Source organism: Vulpes vulpes, chromosome 6 (assembly GCF_048418805.1).
Source record: "Vulpes vulpes isolate BD-2025 chromosome 6, VulVul3, whole genome shotgun sequence".
NCBI lineage: Eukaryota > Metazoa > Chordata > Mammalia > Carnivora > Canidae > Vulpes > Vulpes vulpes.
The window spans coordinates 71,399,445-71,417,439 of NC_132785.1; the positions used below are offsets into that span (position 1 = coordinate 71,399,445).

General features: G+C 32.8%; 1 protein-coding gene across 9 annotated transcripts in view; it reads right to left on the reverse strand.

Annotated features, from left to right (window-relative positions):
• The window catches only part of STRN3 (striatin 3), a 110,789-nt gene that overhangs the window by 23,838 nt on the left and 68,956 nt on the right, over window positions 1-17,995 (reverse strand). For 7 of the 9 annotated variants that reach the window (XM_026007665.2, XM_072761359.1, XM_072761358.1 and 4 more), the window contains 3 exons: window positions 15,665-15,794; window positions 14,653-14,794; window positions 9,507-9,617 (listed from right to left, as the gene is read on the reverse strand). In XM_026007665.2, coding sequence (XP_025863450.2) covers window positions 9,507-9,617; window positions 14,653-14,794; window positions 15,665-15,794 — 383 coding nt within the window. The remainder of the gene's footprint in view (window positions 1-9,506; window positions 9,618-14,652; window positions 14,795-15,664; window positions 15,795-17,995) is intronic. The other 2 variants (XM_072761353.1, XM_072761357.1) reach the window with 1 other exon arrangement.

The window sequence follows — 17,995 nt, forward strand, 5'->3', positions numbered from 1 at the left end:
AGGAATAATTCTGTTCCTTCATTCTAAAATAATTAAATTAAAAAAAAAATAAAATAATTAAATTAAGCCTTTGTTCCATATATTTTTTAGAAATTACATGTAAAGTTCGAAGTATAATGTCTGGCATCTAGCTGTCTATTTAGTGTTTAGTGGTAGTTATTATCAGCCACTAAATGCAGGCAGTATGACACAATGACTAAATAGTTTCCCATATGTATTAAAGTCTTTATTTATTTATTTATTTATTTAAGATTTTATTCATTTATTCATGAGAGACAGAGAGAGAGAGAGAGAGAGAGAGAGAGAGAGAGAGAGACAGGCAGAGGAAGAAGCAGGCTCCATGCAGGGAGCCCGACGTGGGACTTGATCCCATGACTCCAGAATCACACCCTGTGCCGAAAGCAGGCGCTAAACCACTGAGCCACCCAGGGATCCCCTAAAGTCCTTTTTTAAATTACTGTTTTCCTGCTATTAGATCTGTAAGCTAAAGTTAGATTTCAGAAAGGTACTCTGAATTGACCTATGGTAGAAACAATTCCACTTAACATTAAAAACAAAAATAAAATATGTAGACATAAAAGCCCCAAATTCCAAAATCCCTAAGACAATTATATCAAGAGCTTACCCAAACCTTCTCTCTAAAGATCATATAAAGCTAATCTTTAGCATGTTAAAATAGCAAATTTACAATATTAAGGAGACGTGATTTTGAAATTAATGTCTTCTGCAGTATAAGTAAACACAGTACCTAAATTTTGTACCTTCCTCTGCCCTTGCCTTGCACCTTCATAATCAGTCATTTTAGCAGAGGCTGACCTAGACTGATTAGAAGGGGTGGGTGCCTGGGTGGCTCAGCTGGCTAAGCATCCACTCTTGATTTTGCTCAGGTTGTGAGATCGAGCCACACACAATATGGAACCCGCTTAAAATTCTCTCTCTCCATCTCTTCTCCCACTCCTCATTTAAAAAAAAAAAAAAAAAAATCCTGAAGGGATGAGGAGCAATTTATCATCTCTCAGATAGCTATGATGTCACAGAGTTTTGTCCTGTTGACCCCTGTAAATTAATGCCAGCAGTAGAGGTTCATTCCACCTGACTTGCTAACAGCCTTTAAAACTAATTTACTAACAAAACAGGCTATTTTTCAGAAGTTCTAATTAAAAAAATCTCAGATAAATATATCTTCAATTTTCCAAACCACCCCTCTAAAGATATCTTAAAAGATTTAAATACTTAATATATTCACAATTTCTGTGGAGAAATATATATTCGCTACGTTTTATATCTATGTATAACATTGAGTCTTGTCACTAACCAAACTTTTGTAAGCTCACAGACACAGGTATCCTTAAAACAAAAGGAAATTCTGGTGTTTAAGATTAATGTTTAAGAATAAAACATTAACTTTTTCCAATTTAATTCACTATCTTAAAAAGTAACAAGTACACATGATTTTTATATGAGAAGGGAGCAAACAATTTGTTTCCCTATTTTTATGCGGATATTTTCTGCCACATTTACACAAATGTGTCATTAACAAAGCAATCCCAATTTTTCTTTTTCTTTTTTTTTTCTTTTTCAAATTTGAAAAGCCTCATTTACCAATGAGTTCTCTGAGATTCTCATAATAGTCTAAAAAGTCAACACTGTCACAGGCCATAAATTTAAAGGCAGGATTTCAGCTGTTGCCTGGATAATTCAGGCCAAAATACACAAATCTCAAAAGCATCTGCAGTTAAGATCTCTTTAACTGTGAACTTCAGAAATGACAGAAGAACTTCTCAGAAATGCTTTAAGTATCTCTATTTCTGTGTGGAAGTAGAAAATATGCCAAACAGCCTGAACTTTCTAAAATAATTATCATGGGGATTTATTTGAGGATTTGCTCCCTGACACTGAGTCACTGCAAACAAACTGTACAAAAAATAAAAACTAACCATCAGTTAAATTCGACACGAAAGAAAAATGTTATCCTTACAAAATAGCTCTCTTCTGTAATTTTCCCACTTACAAATATCATCACCATTGATTTAGCTTCTATTCTTAAAATTCTGCAACTACATTTTAGCAATTCCTCTTCAACCTGTAGGGGCACCTGAAGGCTCTGTTGGTTGATCAGGCAGCTCTTAATTTTGGCTCAGGTCATGATCTCGGGGTTGTGGGACTGAACCCCACATCTAGCTCCATGCTCATCAGGGAGTCTGCTTGGCATTCTCTCCCTCCCTCTCCCTCTGTACCCCGCCCCCACATAACAAAAAATAAATATATTTTTTAATTTTTCAATTTTTAAAATGGGGACGGGGCTGTTTTTAAAAAGAATTTTCCCTACTCACCCCCGCCAAATTCTCCTTTATTATTTTTCAGATTAATCTACTCTGTAGACTTTATTCTAATCTACGCTTTCACTCATCAATTACTGCCACAAATTCCTAATTAGTTTTTCTAACTCTCAGCTCCATTTATCTTCAAATTGGAAAACCACAGCCACATTAACTTAAAATTATCACAATTATCACCCCTTATTCAGAAATAAAAAGTGGCCCCTTAACATTCTCTGGATCAAAGCTAACTAAAATCTTGTACTTTATCTTGCATGTGCTTCATGATCTGATCCTATTTTTCCTACCCAATCTCATCTTTTAATGCTCCACAACACAAATCTCCCTGATTTTAGAGTCAACGCAGTTTCCTTATAACACACACACACTCTATCTTTAGCATGCACTTCAACTTATCAAGATCTACTTATTCCTTCAAACCAGTTCCAGCTCTCCTCTATGAAGCCTTTGTTGATCCTTCTCTGCTCATTCTTATTATACTCGTATGTACCAAAACATGACTTTATTATCTTACAGATAATTTCATGATAGCTAAATGCCAAAACTAATAAAGATAAGAAAAGGTTTTATTACACATGTGAAGTTATAATCTCCCTGAACACACAGACTAAGAAATATGGAAGGAAAGGAAATAACATGAAAGCTATTGTTGAAACTGAAGATCCCAAATTATGGAGTAACTGAAATTTTTTTCACACTATAGCCAAACATTAGTCTTTGTGTGACAGAAGTGCCAAGTTCAGGAGAAGATGTAAGAATCCTGGTTTAATTCTAGTTGCTCAAAAGCTACTAAAAGATTAAAGCAGGGGATCCCTGGGTGGCTCAGTGGTTAAGCTCCTGCCTTTGGCCCAGGACGTGATTTCAGTGCAGGTCACGACCTCAGGGTCATGAGCCCTGGGTGGCTCAGTGGTTAAGCTCCTGCCTTTGGCCCAGGACGTGATCCTGGAGTCCTGGGATAGAGTCCCACATTGGGCTCCCTGTGCGGAGCCTGCTTCTCCCTCTGCCTGTGTCTCTGCCTCTCTCTCTCTCTCTCTCATGAATAAAATCTTAAAAAAAAAAAAAGATTAAAGCAGATTTCATAACCAGATTTAAGTCTTATGTAGCCCCTAGTTCTTAGAATATCTTTCAACTACAAATTTAATGTCTTCATTCTCTTTCTATTTAGTGTCTATTTAATATAAATGCAATTTCAAATAAAACATCTGAAGCCTAATTAGCAGTAATAAGAAAACTGTAAGCATATTACTATAAAGAATATTACACATATTCAAAACATTCAAGGCTCTAAATGAAAACTCACTAAGCATTTATTAAATAAAATCTGATTCTTAATTATTGTTGGACTTACAGAAAAAAATACTTTATCTAACTTAACAACAAGATTTTATTTTGGAGGTGAGGGGAGAGGCAGGAAGAGAATCCTAAGCAGACTCCATGTTCAGTGCAGAGCCTGACACAGCCCAGTCTCATGACTCTGAGATCATGACTGGAGCCAAAATCAAGGGTTGTATGCTTAATGGACTAAGCCACCCAGGAGCTCCAAGAAAAACTTTTTTTCACTACTCTGAATATATGTCCTCCCTTTGTTAATCAAACCTCATTCTTTTTTTTTTCTTCTCCAAATTTCATATTCTAAAGTGAAAGCAATTGTTAGGCAATCTGGAAAAGATAAGTTTATTTTATTTATTTTTTTAAAATTTATTTATTTACTTATTCATGATAGACATAGACAGAGAGAGAGAGAGAGAGAGAGAGAGAGAGAGGGAGAGAGAGCGAGAGAGAGGGAGAGAGAGGCAGAGACCAGGCAGAGGGAGAAGCAGGCTCTATGCCAGGAGCCTGACATGGGACTCAATCCCGGGACTCCAGGATCATGCCCTGTGCCAAAGGCAGGCGCTAAACCGCTGAGGGATCCCAATAAGTTTATTTTAAAATAAGGATTTAGTTTGTATCATGCTTGCTAGATATGTTCTACATTCTGACTACTGTTCTAATTAAATTAAGCTTTCACACGAAAACTATCATCTTAAAAACATCACAATAATAATAAATAAAAACTAGTTCAGCTACAAAGTGATTCTATAGTTTTAAAAAGTGTACTGATTGAAAGAGTATCAATCTAATACTTTCTGACCCTTCTCAAAATGTCTACGTTAATACTCAGGGGAGGAAAAAAAAATGAGTTGAAGAACTGAACTGTTTGCTTTAAAAGTGAAATCAGGGGCAGCTGAGTGGTTCAGTCAGTTAAGTGCCAGACTCTTATTCTCAGCTCATGCCTTGATCTCACGGTCGTGAGTTCAAGCCCTGTGTTGGGGGAGTTCAAACCCCATATGCATCCATGCATACATAAGCTGTGAAAGTAAAGCATGAAATATAAAACCAACTGCATCCCTTTACTATGAGACAATTGCTTTTTGTCTTTGATTTGATGCAAGTGAGAAAATACTTAACTGTTTCATAGACTCTTCAAATTTATACTCTCCTAAACAGAAGCAGCTTAAATATCAAAGATATTTGGGGTGCCTGGGTGGTTCAGTGGGTTAAACATCTGACTCTTGATTTCAGTGCAGGTCACGACCTCAGGGTCATGAGATTGGCTAATAAGCCCAGAGTGGGGCTCAGCACTCAGCACAGAGTCTGCTTGAGATTCTTTCTCGCCCTCTGCCCCTCACCAGGCTCTTGGCACGTGATTCTCTCTCTCTTGCTCTCTCAATTAAATAAATAAAATCTTAATAATATCAAATATATTATACAGTGTGTGCCAAGTTGTTTTTAAAAGCCTACTAAAAGTTAATGCTAAAAAAAGATAATTTTTCCTTAAATGTCAGAATGTCCAATATGCATATATTTGGACAAAAGTCACACTTGACAAAAATATTACATCTTCTGGTGATGGTTTGTCATCTTGGATCTGGAATAACAAGTGCCAAACATTAATATAAAATTTAAAAAAATAGAAAACAATCCAGAGACACTCACTTTCAATTTATTTAAAAATACTGAAAAAGTTGAAAGACTTTCCTTTTCCAATGTATTGACAATCAACTTAAAGGATGCGCAGCAATTCTAGTAACACCAGTAAAGAAGGGGAATGACAATATTCTTCTATACATGGGAAAGACAGGAAAATCAGGACAAATGACGATTATGAGGAAAACTAAGATGAGTTCATTCACTAAGAACTAGAGCTGTAAACATATATATTCTCAGAATGTGAATCTTTGAAATAGGAAAAGCTTATAAATCATCTGAAGATATTTAATAATCTAATTTTAATAAGCCTCAATATTAAAGGTAATAAGTAGCACAGGAGTAACAATAAGCCACAGAAGAGTATCTATCAAAAGAAAACATATTACAATCCATAATTTAAACTTTCCACATTGAAAACCCAAAAAAGTCAAAAATCAAAGGAAGTCTTAAAAAATTTTTAACTCCTTTCCTCATATTCTAAATAAAGATTTCACATTTGAGATGGGATTTTTGTTACTGCTTTACATGTTTTTATTGAGGTATAAAATACAGCAAAATGGAGACCATCAAAAACTTTTTTAGAAAATTCCTACCAGACCAAAATTTTAACATAACAAGAAATATAGAACCTCCCCTTGACTCCCTTCCCCAATTACAGAACCCTTAGAAATTATTAAGAATAAAAGAAAACGGAGTTATAGGTCAGATAACTACTACATTTTTTAATTTCCTGATTTTCATCATTGTACTGTAGTCACTTGCTAAACCATTTAAGGAACAATACATCTACAACCTACTCATTTTCTGAACTGTCCAAAATATTAAATGTATATATTTACAGAGAGAGAAATAAATTAAGCAAATGTGGTAAAACGTTGACAATTAGGGAACCTGGGTGAAAATTACATGGAATGCTTTGTACTATTCTTGCAATAGTACTTTTCCTTAAGTATGAAATTATGTCCAAATAAAAAGTTAAAAAGAAAAGGAAACATTTTTGAAGCCTGAGAACAAAGTAACTGCATCAAGTCTCTTTAGTTTTATGGTCTTTACTTATAGAAGTATTAATATAGGATAGCTTCTAAATAAATGTCACTTAGCACAAAATTAATACTGAATTGTATCTACAATCCAAGGCAAAGGTGTCACATTTAAGTAATTTTCTTTTGCCTCAGGTGGAAAAAAAGAAGGAAGAAGTGGAGTAAACAAATTAGAAGACAACCAACAGTTTATTAGCTTTGGATTTCAGAATTCTTTCCATTTAAGAATCAAATCATGGTTGAGTTTTTACAAAATTAAAAAGCTGATATTCTCACCACTTTTTTCTTTCCATTAAAAAGAAAGGCATTTAGGTTGGATTACATCTACTGAATCTATATGATAAAATTAGCAAATAATTTTCTTCCCTCTAAGAATCTAGAAAAAAATCTGTAGAAAAGTGATTGAGTGGGTATAATTCATTCACATGTTGGAATAAAGAAATCAAAAGCCTACAGTTTATGAGTTATTCTATCTTGTACAAAACTATATTCTGATTAAAGTTATCAGAATAAAACCCAAAAAAGACAGCTAATAAAAATAAGAAAATTCATGATTTATACTTTTCATGTAAAACTATATCTTTGCTAATTAATATGATGATCTACCTAAATTAAGACATTAGAAGTTATGATCCAACAACTTAAAAAAACAATTTTTTATGTCCTTAAAGTTTTGTCTTCATATCAGGGAATCAGAGCCAACATGTTCATAGTGAATTTGATATATGTAACAGCAAAAGGGTTTTACTTAAATTTACAAAGCAAGTGCGAAAAGAAACACATTACATCCCATTTCATTCCTGAGACATTTTGTTGGAAACCTTATCTTTATATATAACCTTATCTAACCTTAAAGACGCTGACATTGGTAGAAACAATCTAAAGGTCTAATTAACGGAGGCCAGGTTAAACCTACAAACTGCAAAACTATGTAACCATTAAAGTTATATCTTATTCAGGTGACAGTGAAACATTAAGAAAAAAGGAATTTAAAATAACTGATATTTTTGTTAAAAAAATTAAAAATAAGGTTTATATATAAAGACAACACTTAAAAAAGATATATGTAAAATATTAATCCTAAGTATTAAGGATCCCTAAGTATTAAGACCATGGGTGTTTTTCACTTTTTGGTTCTATATAATACACTTCTTATACTGAGTAACAAGAATATATTATTTTTATGGTTATATAAACAAAGTTAGTCTCTGTTTCAAAAAACAGACATAAAACCAAAATTAAAAAGATCTGGCTAAATAATACAGTACATATCTAGATAATGAAACAGTACTGAGACATGAGAGCCTCAGGCATGGCTCTGTGGGCCTCAGCTCCTAATTTATATCACAGCAATTCCTTTTTGTCCACCTCACAAAGCTCTCCAACCCTTATATTTAAAAACAAGGTAGTTTGGTTAAAAAAAACAAACAAACATGAAAACATGTTAAACAGAGGAATACTTATTGACATGAAATTATGTCTTCTTTGAAGTGTCAGTTTTTTCGTTATTTAGTTATTTAGATAGGCAAATAACAAAACTGTTCATACTAAAACTGTTCTATTTCTTAAAAGTTAATTTAAAATTTTACAGGGGTTTTGAATTTTAGTTTCAGTTCATTTGCTTTAGTATTTCTTAAACAAGCGAGTATAACACTTTTTAGATACATTTAAAACCTACAACTAAAAAAGACCTTAAATTGGCTTATATCTTCTTTTCTAAACCTCAAAAAGGTATAGATTTAATCATATTGGGGGGGAGGGGAATGTGGTATTTGTATTTTAAATTAAAGCAACATTATCTAAATAAATCTTCAGCAAATGAGTCAATTCATGAATAACATACATAAGTAATCTAGTACTACTAGATTAATAAATTAATTCATTTCATTAAAAAGACCTAAATCCTAAAATTCTAATGTTGTCATGTTTATATTCAAATAGTCAATCATGCGAAAGTACTTTTATACTAAACATGCATGAGTTATATAGGTAAATGATGTTAGAGCTGAACACAGCCCCTGCCCAGTACTAAATGTTTTTAAATACAATAAGCAATTCATTGTACAATCTGAAACTTCTTAGAGAACAGTTTTTCATTCACATGCATAGCAAATTGGTATAATGTTATAAAGGAAAACTGTGTAACAAGTCCCCTAAATTCCCCTCATTAGCTTCCACAATAAATTAAACCATTTAAAGCGAGTTTTACTGAAAAAAATGTACACCCATTTCCATTACACCTGCCATTTTATAAGCTAATTTATCTGTCACCGGAAAAAGAAATATGGAAAGAATGCCTACAAGGTTTTAGCCTTTGCCATCACTCTGTCCTTGACATAGTCAAAAAAGTGAGACTAGCAACAACCAATGGCCAGTTCAAAATAAAGTTTCCCCAAAGTAAATTTCAAGTTTCTTCATTTAATATTCAAAGGTCTGAAGATGCTTTTCATGTGGCTGTTTTTAAAGTTTGATTCACAAAACAGAAATGAATCCTATCTCTGAGAAGTGCTATAGCTAAATTTATACTTTTATACTACACTGGTCAGATACAACATAGTGAAAAATATTATGAAAAAAAGTTATTCAGCTAGACACCAAACAAACCTTACTGCTATGATTACCCTTTCGTCTAGCCTTCCACCAGAGTAATCAAGAAAATACTACCCAGGAGAGATTGTTCTGCTGCCCTCCTGGTTTGCTGTTGGATTAAGTTCAGCAACGATGGAAAGAGCTTTTGTAGTCACTATATTTAAGTAATCCCAAACTAAGAAATGTAACCTGGATAGTAGATGGTCATAGCTGTAACACCCTACTTAATCAAAACTAAGGAAATTTATGCTTTCTTCCTTTTGAACAAATTTATTTTACTTTTAATTCCAAGACCAATATTCCTTACAATTTGGTAAACTTTTAAAATTAAAAAACCTCCCTTAAAATCTTTCCTTCATCCTTATCAACATTATTTAAAATGATTTTTCACTTGATTAATAACACATCTAAATTATATTCAAATAAATTTCAATTATACAACAAAGTTTAGAGTTAGTTGCCCCCTTTATGAAACAAACAAAAAAAAAAGGTACACACAAAAAAACAAGAGTTGAATTTTTTTTCTCAAAGATTGGTATACAAAAATTATAATAGAATCTGCACTTACTCTTCACCCCTTTCTTCCCCTTTCGTTCCTTCTTGTACTGTTCCTTCAGTTTACTTATTAGTCCCTGGTCTACATCCCAAACCTCAGTAGGTGGGGAGAGGTCATCTTTATCTACATGCAGCATATTATTAAAAGAAAAAAAATCAGCAGTTGGCAATGCAAGCTGTTGGCAGTAAACTGTTATAGCTTTACATAATCATAATAAAAATGTACTAACAGCATATACCCAAAATACTTTAAAGGTGCAGTTTCAGTTTTGGTATTCACAACTCAAATTCTAAATGCCCATCTCATAAGTTTCTAAACAGTTAATACTAACAGTTAAATGGTACTTCATTTCTATGAATCACAAATTTGAGGGTTATTATTCTTTCAATGACTAATATTCAACGGACTGACATTAGAAAACTAATGTTATACAAAATAGATCACTGCATCTTTATAAAAATGTTCATAAAAATTATTCAGCCAGCATCATAAAAGCAAATGAATGAATTACATGCGAACTACTCATAAGAGTGCAAGCTGGAAAGGTCAGTGCCATTTTATTGATGAAAATATTCATGCACCTTCTGTCACACTGTTTCTGCATGCACGGGATAACTATACTAATGGAGAGGCATTCTAGTCCAATATAATACATACATATAATTCCAAAATACAGTGTCTCCAATAATACATACAAAGCATTCAGAGAATCCCACCTCGGCCCCCACCCCACCCAAATAGTTCAACATCTCATTACCTTCTTCCATTGGTCTACAACTAAGATTAGCAAAAAAAAAAAAAAAAAAAAACAAAAAAACAAAACTCAAATTCCACTGAAGAATTTTTTGAGTTGATTTTTTTTAGGGTAAGATGAAAGCAGTGACAAGCATGGAGAAGTGAAAACATACATTGCTGTACATCTGCTAAAGATGAAACTTCAGCTATTTGAGCTGAATAACAAATCTGTATTTATTTTAAGTAAATACTCGTGCCTGGAAAAATTTTACTCTCTAGTAAACTAGAAGAAAAACGATATTAAAATGAAGCAGAATAAAAATAAGTCTATTAGAATTACTTTAAGTATTAAGGGTTTTTCCTTCATTTGTTTAGTTTTAAAACAGCCATATTACTAGAAAGTTTAACATTCTATCATAGAGCAACAAACTAGGAGTTTCTATAACCATCCTACTAAGGAAAAATTATACCAAATCATATAGGCTAAGTCGATCAACAGGCTGACAGAATAGTAAGATTTTAGGAAAAACATACTTGCTAAATTTTTGATTACTCATTATATTCTAGATCACAACTCTCAAAAAACTGCCTAGGCCTCACTGGCCTAATCCATACAGTAAATAGAAAAAAAGCCACCACCACCCCTTATAGACTGCTATATGTAGTAAAAATAAGAAATCCTCATATTTGAATGTCATGTAGAAATTCACTTACTGTAACTTGAGCCTTTTTCTACTGTAAGTGTTATAACTTTCTCCCCATGGGTGTACCTATGATCTTATGATCTTAGCAGTTAGTATATAAAAAGCTAAATTCAAAGCTTTTAAGTCAATTTACCAACTTGAATTACTTAAAACTAGGTTGCTCAAAATTGAAATTTATACATAAGATTATCTGTCAAATCTGCAAATTTTAATACTGTTTGTAATACTGTGGTAATACTGATTTAAAGACAAAATTCACTTTTTGTGTACTCTAATCATGAAGTTTATTGAAAACTGCTGTACCGGAAATTATTCTGTGAACTCCATGAATACTCACAAAAAAAGAGATTTAAAGAATTAATGATTTGTATTCATCTTAATAAAGCTAGCAATTATTTTTAAAGGTGACCACTTAAACCAAATTAACACATTTTAAACCTATAGAAAGAAAGAAAAAAAAAAAAAGCTTAAGTGGTGTAAACTTTAAACAGGTAATATCATAGGACAGAAGATTGTAGTAAGATAGTCAAATAGTTTTTTAAGAGACCTCTGAAAAAAAAAATAAAGCTGTGAGTAACTCTAATTCAAGTAGCAAAGGGTACTGGAGTGAAAAAGCAAAAGGAATGAAAAGGATAAGCCTAAGGAAAAAAACAAGTATTACTTGCAAGATAACCTAAAGTCTAGAAAACAAAGGTTAACTCAGAGCAGTGCAAAGAACAGGTTGGTGAATGCATATGTGCACAAAAAAACATCCTGAAACTTGCCTGGTAATAACAGTTGGTTTGATATTGCTTATAAGAAATAGTTAAGAGCAAAAGGGAAGAGGCAGCATAATCTTCTACATATTAATTCTGTTTTATAAAAATCTAGGGGGAAAAAAATACCAAGAAATGAGGTTGAATCAGTTAGGGGAACTTTGTTTAGAAGAAAGCACAAATATGCACACACACAAAAAATGACCCTTAACAACTCAAAACCACAAAAACATAAAACTCTACTATGGTAATTCTAACTATCAAAGCAGAGGAATTATATAATCTACTTAATGTAGTATAAAAATGTAACTAACCTCACTTTATGCAAATATTTAGTACTTTATTTATCCATTATACTTCAATACAAATATTCAGGTACTAATTACATTTTATAGTTCTATAAATTTCTACAAATCACAGTTTCAAAGTAGAAGAGAAAATAATCAAATATGTTCAAAATGCCAAGTCTCCATGAGAGAAAGAGCAAAATTAGAAATGTTGACTAATATTTTTTATTATGAGAACTAAAAACTACCAAAATTAAACTCACACTACCTAATATAGATAACAGAAGAAAATAGGATTTAAAAGCTTCCTAAATAGTAGTGGCTTTATAGGATAAAGTATTCAAAATTAGATATATTTGAGCAGCTTTCTAATATTACAGAATATGAAATATAACATATTATCCATTGTGGGTGAGTACTGGGATAGGTTTCATTAGGATACATTACTTTTTTAAAAAAAAAAACAAAAGTCTTACTCCATAACTTAGATCTCAAAAACCGCCACCTTCCCATTTGTAAATAAATTCAAATTTAAGCAAATGAGTTAAATAAAGGTGTGTTTGTATATCCATCCTCTTGGTTTCAGAAAAACTGAATATAGCACTGTTGAATAGAAATGAAAAATTCAGAAACACTGCATAGATCTTTGACACTTTTCATTTGTGAAGGAAAGAAACTTCCTAAACAATTTTGTTCTTTTCCTCCTTTAGGAAACTTAAAACGCTTTAAAGTTCAGTCTCATCTATAAGGAAAAGACTTTCAGTTACTTCCATTTACACAAAGAGAATCAGGTCACTCTCAAATAGTAAAAGTATTTTACAGTCATCATTCACTATTTAGGCCTGCTTTTGAAACTGCTCTAGAGCTAAAAGTCTTTGGACAGAAGGAACAACTGACTGCACACAATATGTATTTCATAATTAAAGAAATAATGCTGTTTTATATAAATTAAATTCCTGAAATTTTTGTATATTCTTTTAGCAGTTAAACTTCCAGCAATTTTAGGCAAAACAAGTGGGAAGTGTGCCAAGATTTAGCTATAGGGGTATTTGAAAACTACTGTGATTTTCTTTGGTGAAAATAATCTAAGTATTCATCAGGAAAGCCCCAATTAAATAATAGAACATACTGACAGAATATTATGAAGCTATGAAGCTATTAAAAATGCTGTTACAGAAGATTAGGTGAAAAGGGTAGTTTATAAATTGGCACTCAGCGAAATCTTTTAAGTAAAGATAGATATACATGTATGTTAACCATGATTCTCTTTACATAGTGGCATTATAGATTATTTTTAATTTCTTCTTCACAGGTATATGTGGGTTCTAAACCTCCTAAAATGCATGTGTTATGAAATAATTATATATTTATATAATTTAAATGTACTTATGTAATTATAAAATAACCTGAAAAAAGACAGTACTTTAGAAACTACTGGGGAATAAAATTAGATATTTCCAACATTGAATGAGTTGCATAAAGAAGCTTAAAGAAAACTTTGATATTTTTATTAAAGTGTCTCCTGAGCAAGGCTAATTCTTAAGAAAAGTAAACTAGAATGTAGCCATTTCCAAATAGTAAGTACAAAAAGGTATATTCCAAGTCTAGAAAGCAATTCTGAAGTTTTTTCATATTTTCCATGAATGTGCCTCTTCTCTTTCCACTTAGAAGAGATTAAGTAAAAGTCTGAAACAATGCTTGAGAATTATAATCAATAAGGAAGCTGGTAACAAAATTCAGATTTTTAAGTACTTGAACTGTTATCAGGATAATAATTATATCACCTATTAGGTTTTGTTTCTCTTTCTATTAGCAAATTCAGTTTCAATACACGAATGAGGCTTTTTAAATAACATATGATCCTCATCACCAAAGTAGTTTTTAAGAAGCTAATGATAATTCCTTTTGTGAGTAACTAAGCAACTTTGGTGTTCCTTTGAAATATGCATTAAGGTACTTATTAACCTTCTCCAATAAAGCTCTGTAACATAGTGTGAGTTCTACTTGCCAGATAACATGCTGGTATTAAAAGCTGACTGAACAACATAGTGGACCTCAGCTACTATCATAATATAATTATTATACTTTTATTTTTTAAATGGTTTTTAACACTGTATAAATACAACTGTTTTATTTTAGTTATGGGTGGATTATTATTAGCATTATATGTCATTTCTAAAGGCTAGGCCCTGACATATACATCCTAAATATTATATGTAACAAAGCTTAATACCCTCACTAAACCTTGTTCAATGTAAAGCTCTAATTTAGGATTAGGAGCTCTATTACTTTCTAGCAATAAGTCAGGTAACATCATACGGGCATAATGGAAGAGTTAAATCTTTAAACCTAGATTTATTATCAAATTAAATAATGGGAATGTTTAAAACTACACACTTTTTTTAAATGTAAGGAGAAAGAAATTGGATTTCTTTCAACTTTAAATCAAAATAAATTTCAAAAGTCAAAATCCACCGAAAGGCATACATCAAACAATAGTTTTGTCACAAATCTAAATAAGTTGGTGCAAAATACCCTGAAATTATTAACACCACTTCCCCTTGCTCTGGTTTAACTGCCACCACACATTCAAATACTCACATTCCACATATAATACTTAATAGCAATGCATTTTTAAAAGCTATTCTCCCACCCCCACATTTCTTTATCACCTTACCCCATTCTGTGCCATCTCCTGAACTCCGTGCTTCTCCAGCTCCTTCACCATCCTCAGCAGTCACTAAAAAATCAAATTCTTTCAGTGCTTCCTCAGTATCAGGATCATCTGTTAGGTCAGCAGCTAAACCTTCATTACCTATCTGTAAATGGAACATAAGCCAAGAATTACTTTTATCCTAGATTTTAAAGGGATCCTTTATATGTTTTCAGACAATTATCTTTATATTTGCACTCCCATTTTTAAATTACTTACATATACAAAATTTTAGATTTTTCTACTTATTTCACCAATCCCAAATTATACTCTATATAAATGGTTCTTAACAGTGTCATGTGAAGATTACTATAAGATGTGATGCAAGTAATGTGGTAGTAAAAAATGGTTAAGATACTATACTAATAAAAAATAAGTTCTTAAAAAAAAATTAAAAAAAAATTAAAAAAAAATTAAGTTCTTTAATTATCATAGATTCACAATTACCCCTATTTATAGGCCTTTTCACTCATATTCTGGTACATTGTGTTAAACTGACTGACTTCACTCACTGAGAACTGCGTATGTAGTTAATAATTCACAAGGATATGGCATAGCTAATAAGGATTTTAACTGATCTTAAGTTAGTAGCTGTGATAATAACAGTGCTTTGCCTCCCAGGAAAAAAAAAAGAGAGAGATGGATCAAAATCTCCATTCACCCATGCTACACACATGAAATGTGACAGGAACACTGAAAACTGCTTCATAGCCTAGGAACTTTTCTTGACGAACAAGAACATTACTATAACATCCCAAGGAACAAAAACTTAACCTATGCACTCTTTTTAAAATACTTGAAATACTATACACTACCATGATGTGGATATAATAAGAACTGATAATACATAAAACTTTCAAGTGAGATGATAAAAAATAATCACTCTCAATGTAACTTAAGATATCTTGAAAATTTCTATTCCAAATACATGTGTGTATTTGTTTTAGCTAATAAAAATTAAAACTTGAGTTCCTACTTTGTGTTTATTCAACCGATGTTTATCTTTTCCTTCTGGGATGCCTTCAATCATGTCATTTTCCTCTTCTTCATCACTGTCATCAGCATTTTCTAAAAAATTGAATGTCTCCAGAACATCACCAGAGGGCCTGTCAAAGGAGAAAAAGATGAATCCAAATATTCTAATAGTTAATTCTAACATTTCTTTCTGGTTCATATTTTAAAACAATACTTGAAAGTAGTATAGAGATTCCAATGACAATCTATTTATAATGCATTACCTAAGTATTTTATCCAAGAATATTATGAATAATATTTATGTTTTCTGAATAAAGTAAAAGTGATTGTTCCATTAAGTTTCTCCAATATTACTGACCAAAATACTTCGAGTAATTACTGAGTCAAAATCTTATAACAGACATTCAAATATGGTATTACATCTCAAAATGAAGCCATCATAAGAAAGAAACAAAAGCTTAGCATTTCTTATAGTTCTACAATCTCTTACAGCTTGTCCCAAATGTCTGAAGACTAAAATCTGCCCAGATTTAAAGTGGTGGTGTAAATCAGATACAGATATTCCAATAAATTTCACAGATTTTCTCACAGGATTCTTAATATACTAAAAAAATACTTCCAAGTCTCTCAAAACCATTCATTTAATAGGTAATAAAGTTATCTATTTTTATCTACCTATGAAGTCACTTTTTAAACTATAATCTGCGTTCCTCCACTATATACAAATAAGGGGTTTTGAAAAGAGCTGTTTAAATGTCTAGTGACAAAAGAGAACAGGGGATCCCTGGGTAGCTCAGCAGTTTAGCACCTGCCTTCGGCCCAGGGCATGATCTGGAGATCCGGGATCGAGTCCCACATCGGGCTCCCTGCATGGAGCCTGCTTCTCCCTCTGCCTGTGTCTCTGCCTCTCTCTCTGTCTCTCATGAATAAAAAAATAAAATCTTAAAAACAAAAGCCAAGAGAACAGTGGCAATTTCAGCCCAACACAGACTCTCACAATAAGTCTCTCTGTTCTTCCATTAACTAGATGATGGAATTTGGCCAAGTCACTTAGACCTTTTATCCTCAATTTCTTTACCTATAAACTGTTTGGGTTGAACTAGATCTTTTGGTACCAAAAAGAATAACAATCTAAAATTTGGAGCTTTCTCCCCTCCCTGATTGTTTCTAAGGACACAATACAATTCAAATTCAGACTTATTTTTTTTTAAGCGAGGGGAGGGAGGGGCAGAGGGAGAGGGAAAGAGAGAATCTTAAGCAGGCTCCATGTCCAGTGAGGAACCCACCCCCCCCCCAGTACAAGACTCGATTTCAGGACCCTGAGATCATGACCTGAGCAGAAATCAACAGAGTACGTAGGCTCCTGGGTGGCTCATTTCGCCCAGAGTCAGTGTCTGACTCTGGTATCAGCTTGGGTCATGATCTCAGGGTAGTGAGATCAAGCCCTGAGTCAGACTCCACATTAGTGTGGAATCTGTTTGGGATTCTCCCGTTCTCCCCCCCGCTCCTGTGCATACGTGCTCTCGCTTTCTCTCTCAAATAAAACAAAATCTTATTAAAAAAAAAACAAACAAAAAAAGTCAGATGCTTAACTAAGCCACCCAGGCACCCCAATTCAGACTATTTTTTAACATAGCATAGGATTTTAATAGGTCTATTATACTCTGCCTAATCCAGCACATTGTTTAAGGACCTGCATAAAAATGGAATGTACAAAGAGATGATTTTCCCAAATACAAATTAGTAAAGACAAATTACCACAATAACACAATGCACATTTTCCAGCTCAACATTTATAATATGTATTAACATCTGGGGATTAAGAGACCGGGCAGCCCGGATGGCTCAGCAGTTTAATGCCTGCCTTCAGCCCAGGGCATGATCCTGGAGTCCTGGGATCAAGTCCTACGTCAGGCTCCCTGCATGGAGCCTGCTTCTCCCTCTGCCTGTGTCTCTGCCCGCCAACCCCCCCCCCCCCCCCCCCAGTCTCTCATGAATGAATGAATGAATGAACAAAGATAATTGACAAAATTGGTACACTAATGACAGAAAAATAGAAAATAGTACATATAAGACATGATAATTCTGTTCTGAACTTCCACAAATAAAGTAGTGCTGTCCCTTGGCTAGAAATGTCTCTCTCTAAAGTGAAACTCATGTTTTAGGTTTTAAAATTTGTATTTAATCATAGCAATACACATGGATGGCTTTAAAAAACAAATAGAATACAATCCCTAAAAGAAAATGATTCAGACATCCCAAAATTAAAGACTTTGTTCTTTGAAAGACACTGTTAACAGAATTTAAAGAAAAGCCTATGAACTGGGAAAGA